This window comes from Castor canadensis, chromosome 5 (genome assembly GCF_047511655.1).
Source record: "Castor canadensis chromosome 5, mCasCan1.hap1v2, whole genome shotgun sequence".
Taxonomy (NCBI): Eukaryota; Metazoa; Chordata; class Mammalia; order Rodentia; family Castoridae; genus Castor; species Castor canadensis.
The window spans coordinates 46,167,710-46,194,937 of record NC_133390.1 but is presented as its reverse complement, the minus strand read 5'-3'; the positions used below and the strand labels follow the sequence as shown (position 1 = coordinate 46,194,937).

General features: G+C 38.8%; 2 protein-coding genes across 6 annotated transcripts in view; one reads left to right on the top strand and one right to left on the bottom strand.

Moving 5' to 3' along the window:
* The first annotated feature begins 20 nt into the window (after positions 1–20).
* On the top strand, positions 21–23,124 carry Riox2 (ribosomal oxygenase 2). 5 transcript variants are annotated; one of them, XM_074072957.1, is made up of 10 exons: positions 21–75; positions 5,573–6,032; positions 10,374–10,493; positions 11,677–11,805; positions 15,014–15,117; positions 18,129–18,231; positions 19,039–19,207; positions 21,113–21,201; positions 22,129–22,218; positions 22,660–23,124. In XM_074072957.1, exons 2-10 carry the CDS (start codon positions 5,604–5,606, stop codon positions 22,816–22,818), a joined length of 1,392 nt encoding a protein of 463 aa, XP_073929058.1. In that variant the 5' UTR covers positions 21–75; positions 5,573–5,603; the 3' UTR covers positions 22,819–23,124. The 5 variants fall into 5 exon arrangements, with proteins under 5 accessions (XP_073929058.1, XP_020033231.1, XP_020033230.1 ...); XM_020177642.2 differs by having other exon boundaries at positions 19,036–19,207; XM_020177641.2 differs by lacking the exon at positions 21–75 and adding an exon at positions 85–364 and having other exon boundaries at positions 19,036–19,207.
* Crybg3 (crystallin beta-gamma domain containing 3) overlaps positions 23,040–27,228 on the bottom strand; it is a 118,795-nt gene continuing 114,606 nt past the window's right edge. Inside the window, exons 20-22 of the mRNA XM_020177638.2 lie at positions 26,678–26,836; positions 25,509–25,668; positions 23,040–24,707 (exon numbers count right to left, since the gene is read on the bottom strand). Coding sequence (XP_020033227.2) covers positions 24,619–24,707; positions 25,509–25,668; positions 26,678–26,836 — 408 coding nt within the window. The 3' untranslated portion in view covers positions 23,040–24,618. The remainder of the gene's footprint in view (positions 24,708–25,508; positions 25,669–26,677; positions 26,837–27,228) is intronic.

Genomic DNA, 27,228 nt, shown 5'->3' with positions numbered 1-27,228 from the left:
CGCCGCCCCGCCCCGCCCCCCGCCCCCCGCCCCCCGCCCCCCGCCGGCTCCAGCTGCGCGCAACAGGCCGTGTGGGTGAGTGTTGCGCGGCAGGGTGTGCGGAACCGCCTGGGTGCGGGCGCCGCTGCTCTGTGCGTCCCGGCGCGGGCTGTGAGACCTTGGGGCCCGTGGCTGCCGAGCGGAGGGCGCGTGCTGATGCGCTCCAGGTCCTCCGGGCGACGTGGACACGCCTGGTGTGGCGGGCCCGGCCCTACGCGGGGAATCACGGATGTCGTGGGCACCGAGTAGCACACGTGCTCTGGCCGGGGTCCGAGACCCGGGACCGCACGGAAAGTTTGGAGCTTGGCTGGGAACGGGACGCCAAGTGGGTTGCGGGACGCCAAGTGGGTTGCGGGGCTAGGGCGCAGGGTCAGGCCTAAGGCGCCTGTTCCAAGCTGGGAACCCAAGGATCGTGTGCGTAGGCGGGAGCGCAGGCTCTCCTACCAGCCTCCCCTGTTCCCAGTCCATTCATTTGTCAAACCACCAAGGATGGCCGCTGGACACGTGGGTTGCCCAACAGGTGCACAAGACCGGGTTCGTAGTGGCTTCAGAAAATACAGGCCTGGGTTTTGGAGGTTCTAATTACATCAACAATTAGCTATACATCCGTTGTCAGTTTTGTTTCGCTGGGCTAATTTCTAAGTGGAGGGGCCTGATTGACTCAGCTCTTTCACGTCACTGGATCTTCTTCCAGGGCCTCATGCTTTGTAACCTCATGGTAGCCAAGCTATAATAATGAGGACCAATTAATTCACTTCTGTCTATAATACAACTAAAAAACATCTGCCGGTTGCCCTTTTAGGTCAACAGGAGAGTCTCTATAGATTAGAAAAAATATTTCTGCGGTCTGAAAGGAAATGTTTCAGGTCAGCCTGGGTAACCTTTTTACAGGCAATGTGTTATGTTTGTCAGGCGTGTGTGCAATTGAACTGAGTTCGCTACCTTCAGCCCTCTGCTAGTGGGTGGATCTAAAATTCATCTGGAGAACCTAATTATGTTCATGTAGATTTCTGCCCTCACCCCCTATCAGAAATAGCTATCCAGTGAATCCAGAAGTTTGCATGTCAGTAAGTCTTGTTGGTTATGCTGTGAACTACCGGCTCAGGTGGAGAGACACACCCCCTTCCCTAGGCTGGCAATTACTTCTGATACCTGTTGGGCCTTTTAGAGGACTGCAGTTTCTATCAGAATAATCCCCACTGGGCAAATCATCAGTCTTCCTCAACCCTGTTTTTTTTTTTTTTTTTTAAGGTCTTTGAGAATTTTCTCTAACTTGTATATAGACAAAAGATGAAAGACTGAAAAATTGATTCAGCAAACATTTTTGGAGAACCTCCTATGAGCCACGCTCTGCTAGGTTCTAATAGCTGTCTCTTAAGAAGCTGTTGTGATTTGTTATTAAATGTGACTGGAAAATATTAGAATACCTTAAAAATGTAAGACTGTATTTGTTAGCTATTGGGACAGTGACCAAAGTGTGAATCTTTTGGCTTTGTCTTTTTACTTTTTAGTCAACTGACACTGAAAACAATTGCTTTCAAACCCTTGGTTCCTCCTGTAGCTCTGTAGAAATACTTACTCATTTCTATCTGGGTGGTCTGTGAGAGTTGTAAGCAGGCTTGTGTTGGGCGTTGCACTATTTTAGCAAAGCATTCTCTTGTTTAGTTACCATGTTTGTTGGATTCCAAGACATGTTTTTTTTTACTGTGTCTGAAATTGTGATGCATCTTAGAATTGTGTTTTTAATGGGGGTGTACATATGTCATCTATTCTCCCCTCCAAAAGCTGTTAAAAGGAATGGTTATCTTCCAAAATGAGTAGTATGAGACTTAAAAAAAAAAAAAAAGAGTATTTGCCCAGTAACCGCTTAAGTTAGTTTCCAATTAATTGAGCCTCAAGTCATTTCAACATGAACACAGAAACAATAAATGATGTAACTTTTGGCAGTATAAGTAGTGGAATTTATGTTCTGAGAAAAGCATTTGTTATGTAGTATTGGGGTTTATTTTTATTAGTGGTTGTAGGTGGAAAAATTCTTTAAGTGATTTTATTTAGGCTTAAGTATTTACTTTCTGGTGAATGTGCTTATACTTCATTCATATGTTATGCTTTAAGAAATAAGCCTTTCACTAGCATCATCTTGCTGCTCATGTCCTTTAAATACCACACTGAACAATTGTGTGGGATAAGAGAGAGATGTGTGGCTGAATATAAAATTAGTTTAAAAGGTACCTGCAATGATACAAACCTATAAATGGTCTAACAATTAGGGTCTTTTTGTTTTTCCTTTATTGTTGTGCTGGGTGGGGATACATTGTGGCATTTGCACAAGTTCTTACATTGTATCAAATATATCATACTTGAATTCTTCCCCTCCATTGCTCTCCTTTCCCCCCTTCCCTTCCTGGAATAGTTGCAACAAGTATCATTTTTGCATTTTCATACATATATACTCATTTTAACAATTAGTTTTAAAAATTAAATGTGAGCTATGTGTTGGGGTCCTCAAGACCATCCAGAGGTTCAGCGATTTACTGGGAAGACTGTACTGATTTATTACAGCAAAAGGATACTAAGCACAGGTAGCAAAGGAAAGAAGCACATGAAATGAGTTCCTGTAATCACCAGGTACAAGGTTCCCAAGGTCTCTTAATGGATGGAGTCACCCACGCTTTCCTCCAGCTCCTAGTTGTGTCAATGGTATGAAATGTTCTAACCTAGGAAGGTCATTAACGACTCCATTCCCAGGGTTGGTTTTTTTGTTGTTTTTTAATTGGGGCTGGTCAAGTAAGCAATATCTACTGGCACATACCACAATTCCATACCCCAAGAAGGAAGGCAGGTATTGAATATAAACTGAATCATTTGTACAGTTTAGGCATAGTGAGTTGTCAGTTAATGGTGGTTGGAACCCTTCTGAAATCTAGGTTCCCAGATGTCAGCCACAAACTGGCTTTTCAAAGGATAGTGATTATACAGATTATTGTTAACTCTTGTGTAACTCTTGTTTTACTGAATCTGTTTTCAGTAAAACATCACTTTTATTTTTAACCTCACTTCAGAATTCAAAATACTGATTTTGGTTGAGAATTCAAGCTGGCCTTTTTTGATTTAAAAGGAAAATTGGGAACATTTTCAGAAAACGTGTGTCATGTAACTACATATCTGAAAATTTCATTTTTTTTTCAAGTTTTTTCTTACTCTACTGTAGGTTGTTAGTATCAGTTTGTACTAGTTTTCCACTCTTATCCTGAGTGTCTTTTGAGAGAACTCTGCCATTTGTTGGTGGGAAATGTACATGCTAAAATGATAATGTTAGTGTTGTATTTTGAGGTTTCGCCCTACTAACTTGTTTTGTTTACATCTGGGTTGCATTTTAAAAGTTCTTTTGCAAATTAGTTGTTGCAATATGTAACAGATTATTTTAGGGTGTTTACTTCCCAGTCCAGAATACTAATTCTATTTAGTCTTAAATGTTGCTGAAATATTCCTTAGTTGTAATGATAAGAGAGGCAAAAACAGCATCTTACAATTCTGGTAATTCAACAAAACAGGAACCCATAACATTTATAAGTTAGTTACTGATCTTTAGGCAAATTTGATATTTATAAGCACAACAGTTCTTAATCTTTTTTGAGAACAGGAAATACTTTAAGAATCTGTTGAAAGCACTCCCTTTTGTGACAGAGAGAGAGAGAGAGAGAGAGACTGAGACTACATTCTGAATATCTGAAATCTGAAGTGTTCCAAAAACCAAAACTTTTTTAGTACCAATATGATGCCACAAATGGAAAATTCTACCTGACCACATGCCTGGTCACAATTAAAATGCAAGCACTAATAAAATAAACTTTAGGATCTTTTATGTATCTTCCGGGGCAGATACATAACAAATGAATTTTGTTATGGTTTTGTTCTGAAACAACATTTAAAGGCCTTTGTGCTTAGGGGTTGCCAGCCTTGGGGGGTGTTTTAGGATGTGTAGTTAGTGAGAAACATTTCTGAAAATGTTTCCACTATTCCTTTTAAATCAAACAGAGTAGCTTGAATTCTCATAAGTTGCCAGCCTATGGCAACCTATGGTGGAATCTTCAGGAGCTGGGGCCTAGTGGAAGTTAGGTAACAGGAGGACATGACTTTGAAGAAGATACTGAGATCCTAACCTCTCTTCCTCTTTTCTTTCTCTGCTTCCCTGACACCACGAGATTAGTTACTGCTTCATCACATCCTCTACACCTTAATAATTCTGACTGGCACAGGCCCCAGAACAAGAGTTAATCAATCATGGATTAAAAGCTCTCAAACCATGAGCCAAAATAAAACTTCCTCCTTTATGCTGATTATCTCAAATACACAGTGATGAAAAGCAAAATACAAATTTCGTGTTTAGAGTTGTGTCCCATTTTCAAGGTGTCTCATTATATATTTGCAAATATTCCAAAAACAAACACTTCTGGTCCCAAGCATTTCAGTTAAGGGATACTTGATCTGTACTTTAAAATAGAATTTTGTAGTCTAAGGAAACATACAATTTGAATTACAGTTCTCAGTGAGGGATAACTCACTATATTTTAAGTGTGGTTTGGGGGCAGTTCTAAAAAAATAAAAATAAACCTTGGCAATATTGGAGTGTTGTTCCTCTTGCTACCTGGAAGTGACCCACAGATCAACAGCATAGTCATCACCTGTGAGCTTATTAAAAATGTGTTTCTAGCCCACCTTAAATCTAGGGAATCATAACTTGATGCCTCTGTGATCTGTGTGCACACTAAAGTTGAAGAGATGCTGTTAGAAGTTAAAGATGTTGGTGTTTAATTATGTCTTTACTTCAGTTGCTTTTTTAAAGAATTGGCCTATAACTTTTTAGCATTTGCTTTATAGCCCCTATTTTTTTTTAATTGGGAGGAGGTTCTAGTATAGTATTCTGAGAAGGTTTTCTGAGAAGCTCAACTTTGGAAGTGAAGAGTTTCAAGTAGTTGGGATTGTTTTAGGAGCTAGCAGTGTCTCATTCCAGCCACCAGGTGACACCATTGGCTCAGAGCACAATTGGTTCCTACTTAAGCAACAGTTAGATGTGGTGGCTGGCTGGTGGGTAACATGGGGCAGCAGGCAAAAGTTGATTGTTCTCCATCAAGTGTTTGTAATTTAGAGTACATCTAATTAGATTCAGGACCTGTGCTGATTTTGGCCAAGTTCAAGATTTCTGGCTAACCCTGTAACTAGAAACTGCCGAAACAGTTGAATGGTTTAGTTTGGGATAATTATATCCTAATAAATAAAACTTAGTGCTTGTGTACACAAGAAAAACATGTTTTCCTTTAGGTGAATTTACCATCTGAGTGGTGTTTGAGGCTGAATGGTATCTTGGAAGAGGTGGCGTTGGCTTAAGGCTGTGTCATATCCTGGAAGAAGTGGCATTGACTTATGAAGGGATTTCATTAAAAGGCGTAATGTTCATGCATAGTATAAGACCCACTAACACCAGTCCTGACACTCCCTGAACCTAACAGTTGGTGTTTCATTCTTTCAATAGGTTTGCCTCTCTTCCCGTTGAAGGCTGAAAGATGCCAAGGAAAGTAAAGCCAGCAGAGAATGGAAAGGAAGAGGGAAGGCCCTATAAACAAGCAAAGGTGGAGGCAGCTGGTGGGCCTTCCATCTTAAACTTTGCCAACCCCAGTAGTCTCTTTGAAAGTTTAATCTCACCCATCAAGACAGAGACTTTTTTCAAGGAATTCTGGGAGCAGAAGCCTCTTTTCATACAGAGGAATGACCCTGTAGTGGCCGCATATTACCAGTCCCTGTTCAGACTAACAGATCTGAAGAGTTTTTGTAACCGTGGTATGTACTATGGAAGAGACCTGAATGTCTGCCGGTGTGTCAATGGGAAGAAGAAGGTTTTAAATAAAGATGGCAGAGCACACTTTCTTCAACTGAGAAAAGATTTTGATCAGAAAAGGGCAACAATTCAGTTTCACCAACCACAGAGATTTAAGGTAATAGGTCTCCCCCTTGAAGAATCCTCCCTCATACATAGAAGAATACTAACATTTGGCCACAGATCAGCTCAAGCATGAGTCTGTGGTATAATTGTGAGCTGCTTGCCACTTTGTGAAGGGGTAGCACCTATTCCATGTTTAAATTCATTCCAAACTAAGAGAGTCTTCATTACCTTTTGGTAAAATTTTTGGACTCCAGTAACTCAGGATGGACATTGTTGGGTATCACTGAGTTGCAAAAACTAAATTATATTACAAGTTTACAATGCTATTAAAGTAGAATTGTACTTCCAGAGTATGTTCTTTGGGGTGGCTTTATTTTATGTTTTCATATATGGTAGAGATTTGCACATGGTCAGTCTTTCATTGTAATTGAAGGCATGATACCATCAAGGTGATATTTTTCTTGAAAGTGCCTCCCCTGCATCTTTCTAAATAGAGGTTTCAAAGGCATGACCAGAACACATACTAGATACATGTCAAAGAGAGAGTCTTTATCCTTATTTATTTTTTGTCTCCTCCCTTTACCCATACTAACAGCTAAATTGGTGATATTGAGGGGTGGTATTCTTGAATAGCTCCTGGGGCTATCATAGGTGGAGGATAGCTTTGAATTGTCAATCTAGAAGACTGGCTAATTTTTAAATTTGTTCTATATCTGTGATCAACATTTGGGAAATAATTTGCCTCCTCTATATTCAGTTTCCACATTTATAAAATACAGTTTTAAGATGATCTAATTTGCTGTTCTGGAAATGTGAGATCTTTATGTGAGACAGATAGCTCAGAATAGTTGAGGGCCTGTTCTAAGTTCTATATAAATTTTTATCTCTGCTTGGGAACCCCTTCATGTGACCCAAAGCTGAATCAAAATGCCAACATGGAAGAGAAAGCTGGGTTCCAGGAGCTTCCCTATGGAAGGAAATGGATTCTGGTTGTGCTAGTGGCTTTTAGGGCTCTGCCATAGCAACAGTGTTTCTCATGATTTAACCCAGGACTTGGCTTGTTAGATTCCATTAGGCTTCATCTGGTAAATGCCCTTTCCTTGTCTAAAGGATCTTGAACCTATTCATATTCTGGATGAAGTGTAAATACTCTTAAGGACAAGTCCTGATTCTACCTCAGGCAATCCTAAGAAGTTGAAATGTCCCGAAAATGCTAACCTTTGGCATTAGCACTCAGAAAAGAATTTCTAGATCTTTTCCCAGACCCAGTTGTGATTTGAATTCAGAAAATATGAACACTATGCAAAAAGATGCTTCTTTCTAAGTTAGTCTTTGACTCTTCTACCTGAGTAGAAGTAGAACTTTCAATGGTGGTTTTTAGAAATCTTAAGAACTATGAACAAATGAATTCAGTGAAGTTGTTTACATATAATTTGGTTATAAACCAGCAGCAAGTTACTATTTAATATAGGTGTGGTATCTTTTGAAATCCTCTCCCCTAGGGCTCTTCTCATTGTCTACTTAAGCTCTGCACATTCCTCCTTCAGTGTTCAAGTGGCCAAGAACGCAATTCCTTTGCCCTATTTGCTTTGTTCTTTAACCAGGTTTATTAATAAGGAAAGGATGAGCACTCTTAGCCCAAATTCAGCCCCAGGCTAGACTTGGCTGTTGCTTTTTGTTTTCTTTCCCTTTGTTTCCATCATTAGTACCTGAGAGACCTATAAGCCATAGAAGTCACCCTCTTACACTAGAAGCAGAGTTGTTCTAAGTACTGTATTATAAGGAAGTTTAGTGTTGTGTGTGTTTGTTTAGGAATGCGTACATCAGAAAAGTCCAGAGGGAGTTCATCACTGGTTGGGTTAAGAAGACATTAGATTGGACATTTAGCCCTTTGTTTATTGGGTCACAGACTATATGCAACTTAATAGTCTACATAGTCTAGAAATAAGTAAGGAAGTAACTAGAACACTGTAAGAAGTTGTTCCATGCTTGATTTTGGTAATCCAAATGTCAAAATATGGGTGACAGGAATTGCCATTATCATTTGCATTTTATATAACATTCTAGAATTTATCAAATATTTTCACGTATTTTATTTTAAACCTTCTAACTAACATTCAAAATGTTAGGTCAACCGTAACAGTCTCCATTTTATACGTGAAGAACCTAGAGTTCACAGATGTGACTTTCCATAGCTGTTCTGAGTGATCTAGTAAGGATTTCTGGCTCCAAATTCAAGTCATTTTCCTATCACAGTTTTGAAAGCCGTTAATTGAAACCTTGCAGGGCTTTTTCCCAGTTTATTTTGTCTTTCTTTAGATACACACATGAGCTTCTGGTTTTAGCTGTGGCATTCTACTTTAAGTCTATGGAGATTACATTTGGGAATTAGAGAGAGGTTAGTAGAGAGAAGAGGTTGTACCCAATTAGGAAAGAGACTTCCACTTTTCCTTTTTCTTTGTTCCTTGTCTTCAACATCTTCACCATCTTCATTCATGTAGGTTGTCATACGGTAAAGGAAAAGACAGATTTTAGGAGCCTTTTTTGTTTTGAGTTAACATAGGTAAAGCCATAACACTTATATACTGCTTTGAAATTTAAATAAGATTTGAGATAAATTATTTTGTTTAGTTTCCCATAATCTTGGGGTGGGAGTGGTAATAATTTCATTTAATGAACAAAGAAACAAAATTCATGTAACTTGTAAATACAACTTGAACCAAGGTGGTTTGATTCTATATCTCTTGCTAGTTGGCGACAGTTGACAGATTAAGAAGCTGAATGTCCAAAAGAAATTGTAGCATTTTCAGTAACATCTAAAAAAGAAAAGGGACATATTTTCATAAGTTACAGCCCCTGACAGATGCTTGAATCGAGAACTGTAAAGTCACCTGTATCATCATAAAAGACCTCTGAAAACATCTGAGAGTGAAAGAGACACCCTGATTTTCTAGTGGTTCAGTTACTATATAAATATATTACAAAGTCAAGTCTTGTAGGCTTTTCCTCATAATAAATTAGGCTCCTTTGGAGCTCTGTTAACTTTTCAGAGCTATTCAGAGGCCATTAAATTATTTTTTCTGTACTAAGGAGAACCTCTGGGATCTATAAATAATAGGCCCAATAGATTACATAAAGATGTTTCCCAAAGATATTTTCATACTGACCCAATTCTTTCCCACTTGGTGTTTTTAAGATCGTATATCCCATTTAGTCCAAAGGTAGAAATGACTCAAGCTGTAGTCATTAGTATATTCAGCAAATGGTTTAATATGCTTAAAACTGTGGTCTCTTTAGTGTCTGCTTAGTGTAGGTGACTTGCCTTTTCTTAATGGTATAGACTCTGGAGGTTGGACTGCATGAATTTGAATCCTTGCTCCATTTAATTATTATGTGTTCTGGTGCCTCATTTTCTTCATCCACCCTTGTGAGACAGGATTGTTATACAAGTTATAGAGCGAACATGTATAAAGAAAGCATTTAGAAGCAGTGCCTGGCACACAGAAAGTGCTAGTATCTACAGGATCTACTTGTTGCCTCTTTCTTCTCATCTGTCCTGGGAAAATCAGATATCTTCTCCCTCTCTCCCTCCCTCCCCCTCCTCAACACCCTCTCTTTCTCTCTCTCTCAGTCTCAGGAATAAATGCCTGGAGAGCCCTGCCTTTAATTCTGTTTGTACCTTCTGGCCTCTTCTTAGGCTGTCATTTCTGCTCTCATTGTTTTGAATACCCATTTTGTGTAGACAGTTTCCAAATATAAATCTCCAGCCCTTACTTCTTGCCAGAACCTTACATTTAACCTCTTAGCCTCCCAAATTTAACATTTCTGGGGTAGAACTCTTTCCTCCTGAAAACTTTTCTTTTTGTTTTTTAAGCAAACCTTATCCAAGTAAAGAAATTGAGACCTAATTGCCCAAGTCAAAAATCCAGGAGTTTTTGTTTGTTTTCTCCTTTCACTTCTGTATCCCTTTATCCATTAGCACATCTTATCAGTGCTACTTTCAGAGTATGTCATGACTTTTCTGTTTCTTTCTATCCCTTTCCCACCACAATGCTTATGTCTCACTTAGGTTGCTGCTTCAGTAGCTTTGCATTTCTACAATCTATTCTCCACCCAGGAGTCAAAGAAACTTTCAAAAGTATAAATTGAATCATGTCCTCCTGCTTAAAATCCTTCATGACTCCCAGTGGCCTGTCTCATTTATCTGTTCACTTCTTTTCAGTGGTGTTCTCTCTAGAATGGAAGATTCCTGAAGGACCTTTATCTGGCCTATAATTGTGCAATAAAGACTTCCTAAGTAAACAAGAACATTTGCTGTTACTTCTAATTAACTTTTCATTCCCCACTCCTTTACTTTCTTTTTTTTTTTTTCTGTTTGTTTTTGTTTTCAAAGGATGAACTTTGGAGGATCCAGGAGAAGCTGGAATGTTACTTTGGCTCCTTGGTTGGCTCAAATGTGTACATAACCCCTGCAGGCTCTCAGGGTCTCCCTCCACATTATGATGATGTTGAGGTAAGAAAAGAAGTGAATTGCCTGGGATGGGGAAGGAGTTGCCTAAAGCCCAGGCTTGTGTAGTTGTCAGGGTTCAGTTCATGTTGCTCTCAAAGGCTCTTAGAACAGGTCTGTGGCTGCTCTTTCTGTGCACTCATTGGAGATCGTGACCTTATCTAAATGTTGGATCAAAACAAATTGTTCCAAACTGGTTTCCTGTTATTTCTCAAAGAGAGAGGTTGTTTCCAACCTTACTAACATAAAGAGTCACACACTACTATGTAACAGGTATTTACTGAATTTATCTATAGAAAAGTGATTGGCTTTTGCTTTAATGTCACAAAGTAAAGTAAGGTGAGATCACAAATAGTCCTTACATCTGCTTTCATTTTGTTCTTTTTTAAGTAGCTACCAAAAAAATATATATATTTTTTCTATTTGCAAAATCCTGGGGCAGCTCATATGAGGGTCACGGTTTCACTTAAGCATTGGCACCTTAACAAGTTGATTTCACTCTCATGTGGCTTCCAAAAAGTTAACTCTTTGGCTTAGCTATTTCATAACTTTATTTTTGTACTAATATAAGGTGTGAATGCAGAGATATTAGTAAAAAGTTTGTTTTTATCCTTCTAAGAGCAATTTGATATAAATACGTTTTCCAAGTTTTTTTTTTTTTTTTAACTTTTTTTTTTGGTGTTACTGGGGCTTGAACTCTGGGACTAATGCTTGCTAGGCAGGCGTTCTACTACTTGAGCCATTCTGCTAGCTTTAAAAAAAAATACTGTTAAGAAAGCATTAAAATTATCTTTGACTTTAATAGTTGGAATTTTAGGCATTCAGTAGTATCTGAAGCTTGGCTTTTCCACCAGAGATTATGGGCTTTCAGCTATCTCTAGCTGATAGAAGATTTAAAGGAATGAGATACTGGGATATGAAGAACTTAAGAGATGCTCTAACAAAGTAAAAAGAATGAATATCCAATATCAGGATTCATGATTGCTTTTTTTTTATATGGATGGCATAAAAACCCAGTATGGCAACTTATATTTGTGTGGAGTGACATGCATTTCTGGTCTTTCACTTTTATTTTTTTTATCTAAAACTTGTAACTCATCCAAGCCCTGGGAAGGCTAATATTCTGGTAGCACTTTGCCCATGAGTTGTGAGGAAACTCTGATGCTCTCAGGTCTCTGGCTTTCTGTAGGTTTTTATCCTGCAGCTGGAGGGAGAGAAGCACTGGCGCCTCTACACGCCCACAGTGGCCCTGGCACGAGAGTACAGCATAGAGAATGAGGCCCGAATCGGCACACCGACACACGAATTCACATTGAAGGTATGTATGTATACATACATATGAGGGGTAACGATGTACGCATCTCTCCTGAGCTGGTTATCTCTGTTGCTTACCCACATTCTGGTTCGAGGTTTAAAGTTTGTGAAATGGTCCCCATGCCCTCATTGCAGCCATCCAGAATAGGCAGCTTCCGAAGGAGTCTTAATGGTTTGTACTTGGAGAACAGAGCTAAGGAAGTATTAAGTTCATTTCCCAAATAACCTGTTTCTATTATCCACTTCAATAGAAGTATATTGAATTCAGTGAACCACTAACTTCTCTAGGGTAAAAATGAAAGGTTTGGCCTTGGGCAGCTTTTCCACATCTAAGTCATCAGTTAGCATGGGACTGTAAGTTGCTTAAGCAGAGCACAACCAAGAATCCCTTTTTTTGTTGTTGTTGTTTCAAAAATTCCAGTATGACCCATTTCCTCCTGACTATGCAGCAGACTATCTCTGCAATCCCCTCTTTTCCTCCTGCATACAGTTGCTAGAAGAATAGTAACTGAAAGCTCCTAAGGTTTTCTCCTCCAGGGAAGCTTAACATGTGCTGCTTTGTTGGCATCTTGCTGCTTAGAAAATTTTCCTTGAGCATTTAGCCTGGATGGGAACATAGCCAGTCTCCAGCAGGAGAGGCTCTTAAGGGAAAATGTCAACAACAAAAATGCCAACACTTTAAAGAGATAGGAATAGCTTCATTATTAAAGTTTATACTCTTAGAAAACATGTTTACTCTTTTAGAGGTAATAAAACTGATTAATTCAAACCATTCCAAAGATTTTTGCTGTAGAACTGATTGCAGTGGTTCTATTTGCATATAGTTATTGTTTTTGTACCTTTTGCATCTTGGAAGTTATAATTAGTGTCTAATCTTTATTAATGCTTTGTGTCTCTTTCTTGATTTTAAGATCTTTACCTGCCTACCAGTATCAGGGGAAACAATCTTCATTTTTTAGGATGAGTGGCTGTATTAAAGGGAATAAACAATAATCAATGTAGCCTTAGTTTTATATGCTTGTCAGCAGTAACCAACTACAAATCTGACCTGCTGCCTGTTTTTGTAAATAGAGTATATTGGGATCCAACTACACATGTTCCTCATTTACTGTCTATGGTTGTGTAACACAGTTGAGTCTACTGGTTGCCAGACAGACCACATGGCCCAAACCAAAAATATTTACTATATATTTGGTCCTTCACAGGGAGTTTACCAATGCCTACTCTTGGTGAAATATGTTTAAATACACACTTGGATGCTTTTAAGCTAAAGACTAAACTGTGTGTGGTCTCTGAGGCCAGGACTGAGTTGCTCAGGCTGACAACCCGGCTACTTGTTCTGCCTGAGAAGGTCAAGCTTCTCAGTGGCCTTCGAGTGTGGAGGGTGTGGATTCTCTGTATTTTTGCTGTGGGACTTGGAAGAGATGGAGCAGATGCCCATTAAAAATTCGATGAATAGACTGTTCATTGATTAAGAGAAGGCCTGAGTCTCCTGGAGGGTGAAAGATAGTGTTGTGTAGCACAGTGTTTTTCAAGTGTGTATGTATATATACATGTGAGGTTTTAATTAGTGGGCCTCTTGTGTAAAGGCCAAACATGAGATAGAAAAACTGAGTCACTGTGATTAGGGGAAGGGCATGGGGCTGCTCTGAGAGTCGTAAAGCCCTGGTCACCCTTCTTCCTGCTTACTCTAGAGTGCTAGCCTGTGCAGTACACCTGCCAAACCTGGGGTCTTGGGGTGTGGGACTCACTCCCCAATAATGGAAACAGCACTCTTAGGAAACTGACAGCTGGGTTTGAATTCAGCTGTTGTCACTTAGCTACATGTCCTTGGGCAAATTATTTATCTAAGTCTGTTTTAATTAAAATGGAGATTGTAGTATTTACCTTTCAGTCTATAAGGATTGAAAGATATTTTGATGCTTCCTTTACAATAAAATTCCTTGGAGGAGGTGTGTGTGTGTGTGTGTGTGTGTGTGTGTGTGTATCTGTAATTCTGTATTACTGTAGTGATTATCATAATAACACAGACTTGTTACAGTTCTGGAGGCCAGAGGTCCACACATGACTGCATTCCTTCTGGGGTACTGGGGGAGAATCTGTTTCCTTGCCTTTTCCAGCAAGGGATGAGGGACACTGATCAAATCTGGGATAAATGAAATATATATGTGAAGGCCTTACTCAGAGGCTGGCACAGAGACAGTGAATGATGGTTATAATTATCAGTGAATATTTACTTGAAGTACTGTCAGCTTGGTGCCATTCAGAGCAAACTACCAATCAGAATTGCTCTTATGAACACATATAAGTATGTATTATCTCTTGCTTTGATGAAAATCTTTAGAATTCCTTTTAAGCTGATATTTCTTGAACTCTGTCTCCAGGGCTCCTGGTCTTAACCAGGTCTCAACTGTTTCCTTTACTTGCAGAGAGTTGAGAGGCTCTCAAGATTCTTTCTCTCCTTAGGCAATTACTTTAAAGAATGTTTTGGTCTGGGTGAGACTAGGGAAGGGGTAGCTCAGAGCAGAATAATTTTGGGAGAATATTTCTTTGCACCTGTTTGTGGAAGAGGAAAGATTGAATAGAGGAACTCATCTGCCCAAGAAAATGGCTAGTCTTTAGTACATCTAGGTCTTAAACTCCAACAGGGTTTGTGTATCTAACGTATCTTACCTGTGCTGTGTACTAGATGCTTTGCTGGGTTAGGCTGTGGAGGGTATAGGATGAGTTTGGTTTGACCCTTCCTGGGAGACCTAAAACATTGTGAGGAACTGGCAGGTAGAATATATAATGCAGTCACACCTCTTGTGGGGTTTGGGGCTCTTACCTCATTTTAGTGATGTGGAAACTAAGGCTTGGGGCAGGTAAGAAAATTGCCCTAGTCACTGGCCAGTAAGTGGCAGCATCTGTGTGATTAAAGCTCCTACTCTTAATCAAGAGGGAGGAAGTGGGCTCCCCAGGAGCAGGTGTTCCTGGGCCCTAAAATCGGGTGAAGGCAGTTTTGGATGTATCCGATAGCACCTAGAGAATAAAGACAGTGACTCTAGTAGATTGTGATTCACAGTTACAGGCTCACAGACACCACGTGAGCCCAGCATAGAGTTTGCCCCCATGAGAACTGAAATTCAAACCCTCTGTTTTATCTCCTTACAGCAAAGAGGAAGGACTGAGAGATAGCTTTTCTTATAACTTCTTCCCTCTTCTCTCTTTAGCCAGGTGATTTGTTATACTTTCCCAGAGGGACCATCCATCAGGCGGACACTCCTGCGGGGCTGGCCCATTCTACTCACGTGACCATCAGCACCTACCAGAATAAGTAAACCCTCTGCTTCCCAGCTTTGCATCATGGCATAACTCCGAGTATGGCCCAAAGCAGGCACATTTAGGAGGGACCTGAAAGAGTTGGCCACTACCTCTCAGTCTTTGATGCCTCCTTCGCCAACTTCCGTATTCCTTTGATACGTCCCATGTCTAATTGACCTTCCTGGACTTCCTCTTGGGAGTGTCATAGTTTTCATTTTGTTACACCATATTGGGGGTGCTCAAATAGAGGGTCCTGTCGTTCGGAAAGAGAAAAAAAAATGTAGCCATGGGTATATCAGTATGTTACTGGTACCAAGATAGATTCATAGGCAGTTTGTAAGCCTCTGTGTGTGAGTGTGTGAGAGAGAAATATATATAGCATAAAAATGCCATTTTTAAATTGTACTTTATTGGCATTAATTACATCCACACTGTTGTACAATCAACATCTCCAATAGAAACTTTGGAACCATTAAAACTTCATAAGGTTTTAACTTTTTACAGTCCATGAAATTAAAGTCAGAAAGGGAGTCTGGAACAGTGAGAACTGGGAGCATGTGTGATAAAAAAACAGTTCCAATTAAAATCATTACAGGAACTGGTTGGCAGTTCCATGTGAGTTATTTCCGAAAGGTGGCAACCTTGCTGGTCTATATCCCATTAACGAACACCAATCATTAGTTAATTTATTCAGCAGGTGTGTACTACATCCTACTAGTTGCTGGGAATGCAAGTTGGCAAAGATTTGAGAGAGGTTATATTTTGGAAGTTATGGTAGGAGGAGGGGATAGACATGTAAATAGTGGCCAAACTGGTAAATTCTATTGTAGGTTTTCATAGAGAACCTTGATGCATAGTGGAGTGGACTTAGCTTAGCTTGGGTGTCAGGGAATGTTTCAGAAATGACTTGACACCAAAGCTGAATGAATATTAAAGGATGAATAAGAAGTGATGGGTTAGAAGGTTAGGGTAGGAGAGGACATTCCAGGCCAAGGAGGCAGCAGGTCCCCTCTTACCTACAAAACCATAACTTGTAAAATGAGTTAGTAAGCATACTTCTGCTTCTTCATCTGACTTTTCAGTGTGAAATTCATCCTAGGTTCAAGTGACTTACTAGAGGGACTATCTAGAGCCTGGTTCTGTCTTTGCCCACAAATCAAAGGCCCAAGTTAACATTTTGGAAAAAATGGCTTTGTCACGGTAGTTAATTAGGTTCTTTGAAGTGAGGAACAGAGTCTTGAGTCCAGTCAAGGAGCACAGTAGCATTTGAGTCATAGGAACTATAGAAGGTACAGGCCACAGTGAGTCTAGAGCTAGAAGTTTACTTTGGGTCTGGAGCAGCTCTGGGTCTTGGCAGTCACAATTTGGCTCTTTAAAGATCCATGCATCTTTTGGTGCTCCATCATTAATGTTATTCAGCTATTCCTCTGCTACCTAATTCTCTGTTTCTCTTTCATTTGTTACTGTCAACATCTGGGTTTCTAGTAATTGCGTTTTGCTCCCCTTTTTTCTTTCCTTAGCTTCAATAAATGTTGGCTCATCATAAGTTGTCATCAGTTACTTCTTTGACCTCCGTCATTAAACCTATTAACATTTGTTTCTTCTGTTAATTACCAGCCTCACTCTCTGCTTCCCAATCCCAAGAGAAATCTGATAGGCTTCTCCTGGGTTACACACAATATAGCTAGGGATGGGAAGGAACTTTCTAAGTTGCAGACATGGCTGCCCTGGGCTGTGGGTGGGCACTGTGACTGATAGGTCTAGGCTGGACTCTGACCTGTGGCAGTGATGCTGCAGCACTGGGAAATGCAACTTGAGATGGTAAAAGTCTAACACAAGAATCATTGCTTTCTGGAGATGTTCCTATACTCCTTCAGCTACTGTGGTGAATGAAGATCAGGGACCTCTTCCTAACACCTACCAGGCAGCATTGTTGAAAAACTAGGGTCTGTTGTGTGGGCTATTTTACCAAAATGAAGCCCTTAAGAGGTGTTATTCCTAAATTTTGTAAAGACCTCCAGATTTCTTCTGACTCTTAGAAGAGCACTGGTTAACTGCCATTAAATAACCACGAGCTGTTGCTGTATGCTTTCCACCTATAAGCCTCCACAGGAAGCATGTAGTTTTTGCTGCCCAGAGATCTGTGTGTGTCCTCTAGGTTTCAGTTCAATAAAAGATGCAAAATCTGATGTGGCATTAAGTCACAAAGCAGTGAGGCCACCAGGTCGTGAATGCCTTGGAGAAAATGTGTTTCAAGTGGCTTTTGTCTTCCTTTGCTACTTATACAGGAGGGAAACATAAAAAGTGTTCATTTTTCTTACTGAGTAAAAAGCAAAAGTTAATATTGTGAATTTCCATTTTGCACATAGCTACCAATTTTAAATGTGATGGTGACACAGAAAACTTTGTGTTTCCTTCTTAACACTGGCATGTGGTTAGGAGTGATCCAGTTCTATCTACCTTAGAAGAAACTGTTAATGGAACACTTACCTCTAGGATGATATTTTTGATCACTGGCTTCCACCTTCCAACCCAGTAAAGACACTGCTAGAAGTCATTTTTTTTTAAATTAATGATTGACATTGGTGGATATTTTATTGAGCAGTTTTCCTTTTATAAATGACAATGGAAAATATGACATTTAACTGTTTAAGTAATTACATAGTGCCAAGATTTTTTCTATTATCCTAAATTTATTTCTGTTGGATTTATTACATACAGACTTATTCTTGGTTCTTTAATGACTTACAGTTTCTAAAAAGCTTTCCTCATAAATGCTTATGTTAGAAGTTTGGTCCCTTGAACCTTCCTAGTATATGATAATATCAGATAAGTTTTCTGGTATCTTTAAGAGAAATCATTAGTGAAGCCAGGCTTCCCTCCTGTAACTTTCTAAGTGAGTGCTTAAGAATGGGAGGTTGGAACCCAATTGGTAGCTTTTGGATCTACTAGTAGTAAGTATTTTATGTATATTTATGTATGTATTCCCTGTTTTTTTCTTCTTCTTCTTGATGCATGTTCTAGTTCATGGGGCGATTTCCTTTTGGACACTATTTCGGGGCTTGTGTTTGAAACTGCAAAGGAAAATGTGGAGTTACGGACTGGAATATCTCGGCAGCTGCTCATGGTAAGCAACAAAGGCAGGTAGGTCTGCAGGATGGCAATCGCAGCTCAAGCCAACTAAAGTCCTACTTCCTACAGACCCCAGGACCCTTCTTCCCAAGGTCTGCAGGATGGCAATCGCAGCTCAAGCCAACTAAAGTCCTACTTCCTACAGACCCCAGGACCCTTCTTCCCAGATGAGCTAAGCTTGTCTGTTGTGCTTACTTCCTGTAGGATTTGCAGAATAAATGGAGTGTTGCCTGATACAGTGGCAGTGGTTAAGAACATGCAAAGACTGAATAAATAAATGAGACCAGGAAAATGTAGATTCAGTACATATAATTAGTTAGATCCCCTAGAGGCCCTGGCCATGGTGGGTTCCTTGGCTTTCCTGTCCTTTTTTGCATTTTCAAAGAGGAATCCTATTTGGTTATTTTTGAGGAGATGAGTGAATTAGGGCTGAGTAGAGCAAGGGTTGCTTTCTCCTATCTGGGGCAGTCATCACCTTATGATAATGACTTACTTACCAAAGGTAGAGCCCAGGCTGCACTGTATTTCCAAGGGTCCTACTTTCCACTCAAAATCCTGACAGTTTGCCCTTTCCACAAATGATAGGCAGCATAAAATGAACATTGGTTACAAGAAAGTAATGGGATCTTAAATCCTGGTTGTCTCTTTTTTCCCTTAGTATTACATGCATGGATTTACAAGGTAAATACATATGTAGTGGGTGGTGGGAGTTAGGCTCAGCATACTACTTGTGGAGACTTACAACCTGGACAATCAGTTCTGTTGGAGTGTGGGCCAGGGCTCACTTCTGTTTTAATAGCAGGTGGAAACCACAACTGTTGCAAGAAGAAGATTAAGTGGCTTTTTGAGGACTCTTGCAGACCGGCTGGAGGGCACCAAAGAACTGCTGTCATCAGACATGAAGAAGGATTTTGTTATGCACAGACTCCCTCCTTACTATGTGGGAGATGGAACAGAACTATTGACACCAGGTGGCGCTTACTGTTTTCTTCTAGATGGTCAGGAATAATGGGGGATTTTTGAGTCTTTCCTGGTATTTTAGTATAAAGCATGTTAGTACTAATGTGGACCTGAATATATCCTTAGTGTGTGTGTACTAGACATAATGTACTCATTAGTGTCCTGTACCTCACAAATTATTCGCAAAGAATTTATCTCTTAGCACTATGAGAAATAAAAGCCCTGTGTTTGGGGGGTAAGAAATATAGGTACTCTATCATAATCTTCAGGAAGTTTCAGGAGCTTGAAAATTAAAATAATCTTACTGGATTTAAGGCAAGCATGGTTAAAATATTGTCATCACTAGGTGAAAAACAAGAACGTCCACATTTTTCACTGCCTTTCTTCCAAGACTAATTTATGCCAGGATTAGGCTACAAGTGCACTTCTGGATAGACACGTCAATGTCCTTTAACAAGAATACACTCCTGATCTCAGCTGTATTTATGACTTATTGTAGTGGGGAGGACTGCATGCCCTTGGGGACTGTGGGGCACCTCAGTAAGAGGGTATGAGAAAAGTATTTATAAGGTGTCAGCTTGAACTAGGAGGCTTGGGGAAGCACAGCACTGCTGGATCAATTCTCTCAGGAAGTTTAGGAGGGATTCTGTGATTCTAAAGCTTATCTAGTGGCAAGAGCAATGTGAGGTTGAAGTTACAATAGGTAAACAGCAGCAGTAATTCAGTTGCCAGGGCCTGAGGATGTTTGGTCACTGTGGTGGTGTGGACCATGTTCATTTTTTTGCCCGAATTCATGCGCCATGAGTGGTGGGTTTTTTTGTTGATCTGTCTCAGTCACAGAGAGGTCATATCTGAAACTGTTCAGTAAGAGAATCCTAAGACCTAGTATGACTAGTACGTCAATTCTAAGTCTGCTTTTCTTTCTCAGAGTTGAGTAAAAGAAGGAGTATTTTTGTTAAATTTTATAAAAGTCTTATCACCAGGTGAGAACTACTGAAATAGATAATCTATAAAGTCCCTTCTTTTTTGTTTTGTGTTTTTTTGGTTTGTTTTGAGATAGAGTCTCTATGTCGCTTAAGGCTGGCCTTGAACTCACAATCCTCCTCCAGCATGTGCCACCAGGTCCAGCTAAAATTTCTTCTACATTGATTGTGTATACATTTTTCGTATAGTCTTTGAAGGGAATTTCAAATTTGTTTTGCATCTATTCAAAATAACATTTTACTAGTAATGTTTTCGTTTTTCACAAAACACAATTTGATGAATTCTGGCTTATGGCTCAGAAAGATACACTGATGGTTTCTTTGTCTTAGCCACTGTATTCCATAAAGTTATGATCCCTAAGTACTCTTCTGACCACCAGAATGACCCTGTAAGGCTAGCTTGTGTTTAGTGGCTGCTTTTAACTTAAGTTAAATCCACTTTATTAGATGGCTTTTATAAGATACTCTGTTGGACCGAGACTGAATAATTTGCCAGGTCTCACAACTAGCTGTCAGTGGACTGGTACAAGTAGTCCCACCAGAATCCACATGTAGGAACAGAATCTTATTGAGGATAGAAACTGGAGAAGTGCATGTTCTGTGCAGATTCTAACAGGCCTGTATCTATAGTGACAGCTACTGTGCTTTTTTCCCCTATTTGATGTACTTACTAACTTACATTGTTATTACCAAATTGCATGTCTTGTCTTCCCTGTAAGAATGAGCTCCATGAGGGTACAAATTATGCTTCGAGTATCACTGTAAATGTTGTGATAAGTGTGGTAAATGAATAGTTGAGTGGGAAAGGGTATCCCATGTTTAGATTTTCCTGCAGATTGTTAGTAAAAGTGTTAAGTACTTGCATCTGCAAGCAAGTTTGAAACTGCTGGTTTCCTTTTTTTGATGATTGGCTTTCTCTCTGGGGTTTTCGAGGTGGAAAGTTACCAAGGTTGGACAGCAGAGTGGGACTGCAGTTTAAAGACCACATCGTCCTCACAGTAGGGCCAGATCAGGATCAGTCTGTGAGTATCCAGAGGGAAGGATGTTTCGTTCTTGGGCCTCAGGTTTTCAGAAGGACCATGGTCCCTTCTCTTCTCCCTTGAGAATCCATCTCTGTTCATAGTTTAAGCCCATCATTGTGGTCAGTGCCTTCATTCTCCTTATGTGGAGCTGTGCCTGCCTTGACTTCCTATTCTATACAGATCTATTTTTATATGTGATTTTATAGATGTGGAGAACAAAATACACATTTTATAATCTTCCCACCTAGCCCACTGATTCCCTAAATCTGGAAAATGTTCCAAAATTATAAACTTCTACTTTTCATTTCATCTGGTTTGGAGCCGCTGTTACGGTTTTTTAGAAATTCCTGTACAATGCTAAGATCATTGGGAACTTAGAAACTTTCCCAGTTTCTCGTAATCAGTTCTCTTGTGGGATATCCCCTGAAGCACTGAGGGGCACTTGCCTCCCTAATCAGATGGTAGCAGCCATCAATACTGCTATATACAAGACCTTAAAGTATACACCCCTGGTTCATTTATTTTTAAACTCTACTTTTTCAGATACCCAATCAGTTTGAGACATTGGATGTCAGACCAAGGCTTTTGTCTAATAAGTGACAGGAATGACAGAAGGTTCTGGGATAGTGAACTGTGCTGTGTAGGATGGAGAGTGAGGGATTAGAAATCATTTTGAGGAAGCTACTGCAATTGAAATGGGAATTTTTATAAGTCACATAGTTGGTATTTCTAAACAGCTGATCACTCCATAAACTGCTAGTTTATATCTGAGAATATAAATTTTGATGCAAAAGTGCAGATTCCCTACAATATTGAATCAATTTCACTTGAGCATCAAGGCTTTATGGTTTTTCTTTGATGTTAACCTATTGGAAAACCCTCCTCAGTATTTTAGGGACTTAATCCTTTTTTTTTTTTTCTTTAAAGGATGAATCTCGAGAAAAGGTGGTTTACCTCTATCATTCTCTAAAGAATAAGAGAGAGACCCACATGATGGGAAATGAGGAGGAAATAGAGGTTTGTTCCAACTGAAAATGTGTTTCCTGTGATTTGGCCAGTGCCTGGGAAGAATCAATTATTTTTGATTCATAGGCAGTGTGCTTTATGACTAAAGTAAGGATTAGCATTTCACATGACTGCCAGAACCCTTGCATGGCTGATTAAGTCAGACAATTCTGCTACACACATGTCAGCTTCAACACACTACAATGGGACTTATAGAAAAAGTATAATAAATGGGCAACATTTTAAATGACAAATATCACCAAGTATCTAAAGTAAAATGCTGTTCATGAAGTCTAAACAACTTTTATGTTATCTAATTACAGTTTACACAAATAGCTTACCTGAAACGAGGTTCAGACTTATGAGGGATATAAAATGATATATTGAGAATTATGGAAGTTTGTATGAAAATGCCATTTGAGTGACTTTTTTTTGACCCAACTTTTTTTTCAGTTTCATGGACTTCGTTTTCCTTTATCACATGTGGATGCACTGAAGCAAATTTGGAACAATTCAGCTATTTCTGTTAAAGACCTGAAACTGACCACAGATGAAGAAAAGGAGAGCCTTGTATTATCCCTCTGGACAGAATGTTTAATCCAAGTAGTGTAGTGCCATTACAAAATCAAATAAGTACTTTATATGCACATTTTTTTTAAAGGATGATTTAAGTTTGAGGTAGCTCGTGTTTTTCTGAGTCAACACTCTGGGTAGAAAGAATATTAATGTACCTGAACTAAGGAGAAAATGGCATCTTTCCTTACCTGCATATCTACTCTAAAAAGCACCTGTACTAATGGGCATGTGGAAGAAAAAACAGGTGTCCCAAAGTGTGACATACCATACTTTTGATGAGTTTATTTAATCCAATGTGATAGGAAAGACGTAACTCAAATAAATGTATTGTGTCGAATTAAATATTATTAACCTAGCTTTGTCTTTGTTCTTTGGAAGTAACATTCTTTAAAGAGCCTTCTTGGCTCCAAAAAAAATTTTTTTTAAACAATTAACATGAAGAAAGTTGGTTTTTTACAATGCAAACATACATACCTTTGTGTATACAATCCCCCTCCCCACCCCCCCCCGTTAAAATAGTTATCTCTGTAATATAAGTTCCATTAAATAATATTACCACACCCATGAGAGGCACTCAACATATGGATATGGGGACTTTTTTCAGATTCTGCTTAAAAGATGAAAAAAGCATGAGACTGAAGGAAAAAATACAGTATTTACATGGAAAGACCAAGTCTATAAAAAATACTCAAAATAGTGGGTCTTTGTATTCAAACTATCCACTGTTATTTTACATTCTAAAGTGCATAGAGAAGGTTGATATTTTAAAATATATCACTAGAGAATTTAATCTTTCTATATAAAAATACAGCATTTTTTTTTTCCTGGTAAAAGCTGGGGATGAAAGGAACAGTTGTCTCAAGGTTAAGTTTAAATCTAACCCAGGAAGGAAAACATGGTTATGAGTTGTGCTGTTAAAGATGGTAATGGATTATTGGAAACTAAGCCCCCAGAGATGATTTCCTACCTGATTTTGCTTAACTGTAAGCTATTTAAAATGGGAGTGAAAACTGAGTTTTCTATTACTGAATAAAGAAATCAACTGTACCTTTACTCAAAGTAAGATGGTACGGTCAAAGCCCAAACACTTTAATTTGAACATACAGAATTTCCTTTTACTTCAGGCAGATGAAGAAAAAACTGACATATAGTCTATATATATTTAAGTATATTGACTGTGTGTGTGTGTGTAAAACCTCTTTAGCACAAATCAGGCAAAATCAAGGATGAAGTGTCAGCACCAGGATAGGTGACCATTATTAATGGTCTTGTGACATACAGGGATTTCTGTTAACAATGGACTACAAGATGGGTGCTCTAAAGTTACACTGTTTTAGTTTAAAAAACAGTAAAGAATAGCCACAGAAAATATTCCAGCATGGGTGCTTTTGCCTAATGTTGCTAAAAATTATTCATCTCTTTGCAAACGTATGACAACCTATAGGAGTGTCCTTCCCTATGACTAGCACTCCACACAAGCATGTAGCAGAATACTAACTGATACAGAAGACCATGTCACTGGTGTCCTATAATGGTACATCAGGAGTAGGATTCATGTTTGGTGGTTAAGAGAGAGAATAGACTTCAAGAAACTTGTTCACCACAACTGGTAACCACTGGGAATAGAACCTTTCCTAGAAATCATAACATTTTCTTCATAGGAACAACGAATAACTGCTAAGTATATCTTGAGCTTTTCCACGGTTAAAGAGCCAGTGGTCATAAAGCCTTGGAAAAAGTTCATTCTGCTCAGCAATCCAGCACAGTGGCTTCCTTTCCTCTCTGCAGGACAATGAGGTAAGGTTCCTTTGTACTTTGTAGGAATGGTTTTGATTCTCACACTATCTCAATGTCCCATTGCTGTGTTTCTTCTCCCTCCAGGGGCTGATTTACAATAACATGAGTCTTGTCATAATAGGTTCCTCCTAAAATAGAAATTCCAAAAGAAAAGATTGTTTGTTCACACAGGTACTTAACAATTTCATAATTTCCACAATTTTTTTCAACCCACTTGGAAAGTAGATTAATATGTCAGTTGCAAAGCAGTGTGAAATGGGAAACTGAGTTTTAACAGGTGTAGACATTATTCACTTCAAATTACACCTTCCTATTATGACTCAAACTGAAAAGCTAAAAGGTGTAAAATGTGATTGTACAAAGCAATACGCCCTAACAATGCCATTTTTCACAACAAAGTGCCCTGAGAGAAGTCTGATTGAGTGTCAGGTGCTGTGTTTTTGATTCTACAGCAGTGGCTGTGACTAACCCAAGTAAAGCAATAACCAAGAATAATATTGGCCCTGACCTTATTGAATTAAAAAACAAGGTTAATTGACCCTTTGCCGTAAATTTTAACTGAGGGCTTTTAAGGACCATGCAATTTAGGGCAAAAAGTTAGAGGTATTTCTTTTCAAGAAACAGATGGCATTCATTGTATGGTTTATGATGCTTCAAATTTAGAACTGTTCTCAGAGTTCACAAAAACTGTTGCAAATGAAACTTTTACAACTGTGTTAATGAACAAAAAAACCTTTTAGACTTATTTTTTGTTGCTTTACCCATATAGCTCGTTATTTCCTTTGTAAAACTACACATCTTAACTCCTTTCAAGCATAATTAAAAAGTGACAACATTTCTCTTATAAGGATGTCCTTTACTCAGGAGGAGTAAGTTTGAAATTTAAACTGATATCCAGAACACAACATTTGTTATTAACAAAGACCCACCTTTAACATCAAGGACAAGTTGATCACTGAGATAAGAGCTGATGGTCCTGTTTTTATTCAGTCTCCACTTCTGCCTGAATTGACCATGTTCAGTCCATAGGGCTACCTTAGCTCCAGGTGTGTCCCGGCCACCAATCACATCAAGACATGTACCACTGGCCTATAGTCGTTAAGAAAATAGCAGTACTGCATTTGCTAAAACAAGTTGAATACCATCCCTTTTCTTTCAGGTGAACAAGTTGCAGACATTAAGCTATCTCTGTTTCTGGCTTTGTCTTAACTAAAAAGAATACTACAGTGTAATTTCAGTAAGCCTTTTTAAAACTCTTATGTATATCTGGGGGTAGGAAATAGGATAGAAACTGAAATTTAAGTGCTGAACTTGTTTTTAAAAGGACACATGCATCTGACAATAGATGTTCAGTAAAGGTTTTTGGAGCTGCAATTAAATGTTAAATCTGTTATCCTAAATGTATTATGTCAACCTTAGTTTTCTTTTTTAAAAAATTGGGTGATGTGCTAACCAGACAATAAATACTTTTAAATGCTTATTTATTGAGGCATGAGAAGTAGATAGGCCCTTGATGATACTATAAAGCATATTTTCAATTATTTTTTAAACTACTGTTCTGTCTTCCATAGCATCAAACATAATGAGATACTATGGAATAAAAAAAACCTAAATTTCATTTTTAAAATTTTTTTCTATTAACAGCTTCTTTCTTCTACTACTAACATCAATGTATATTTTGAAATGAAAGAATCTTGCCATTTTTGTAATTGCACAGTCAGCTCATTTTATCTGGGTCATCACGAGAAACATCTCCCAAAAGTTCATTGTCCAGTTTGGCTCCAATGACTTACATCATTGGTTTGAAAAAAAAATTATTTTGGCATATCTTCCCAAATGGATATCCCAAGTAGATAACCTTCACTTTTACTTAAAAACTGAAACTAGATTTCCTAATCAAGAAATTCTCTTAAGTCCATTTTATTTAAATGCTTGAGTAGTATACATATAACTTTTTACAATTATGCCATGAACTGTTTCTACGAAGTTGTACTACTTTATTTATGCCGATTGATTTGGCAATATTCTAGTTTTTTAAAAGAAAAGCCAAACAACAAAAAGTGGAAACAAAAATTTCCCTGTCAGTGAGATTACTTACCTTGGATTTAAAAAGTCCTCGACAGTAGTGCCAGATCTGAGTATCCTTTCCACAATAGGGAGAGAGACACACAGACATCGCCCTGGTGTCAGCTAGACTTCCAGTGACTGTCAGATATCTATCGTGGGCTCGGTTCTTTATTCTGATGTATACTGCAGGCTGTGATGGGAGAAATAAAGTCATTTAGAAATAACCTTTCCAATCTGGAAAGCAATCCTTCCAAAACTGGCAAGCTAGGAGGGGAGGTAAGAGGTGACTAGCTGATTTCTATTAGTTTCACACTTACTTCCATTAGCTAATATATTAGGGTTTTCTATTGATGCTTAAGACTACTGAACACAAAGCTTACATTTCCTGAAAAGTACCGTTTTAGAAGGGTAATAAGGTGATAGTTTCATTCACTACAATACTATGTAGAAAAGACAGGCAGTGAAGAATTAGGGACTTGGAAGTTTCATTAAATAGTATGTCACAATTATGTTGAGGAAGGTAAGTAAGGGGATACAGGTACTGCCTACCTGGATCTTACAATAACAGGAAAGCCAAGAACA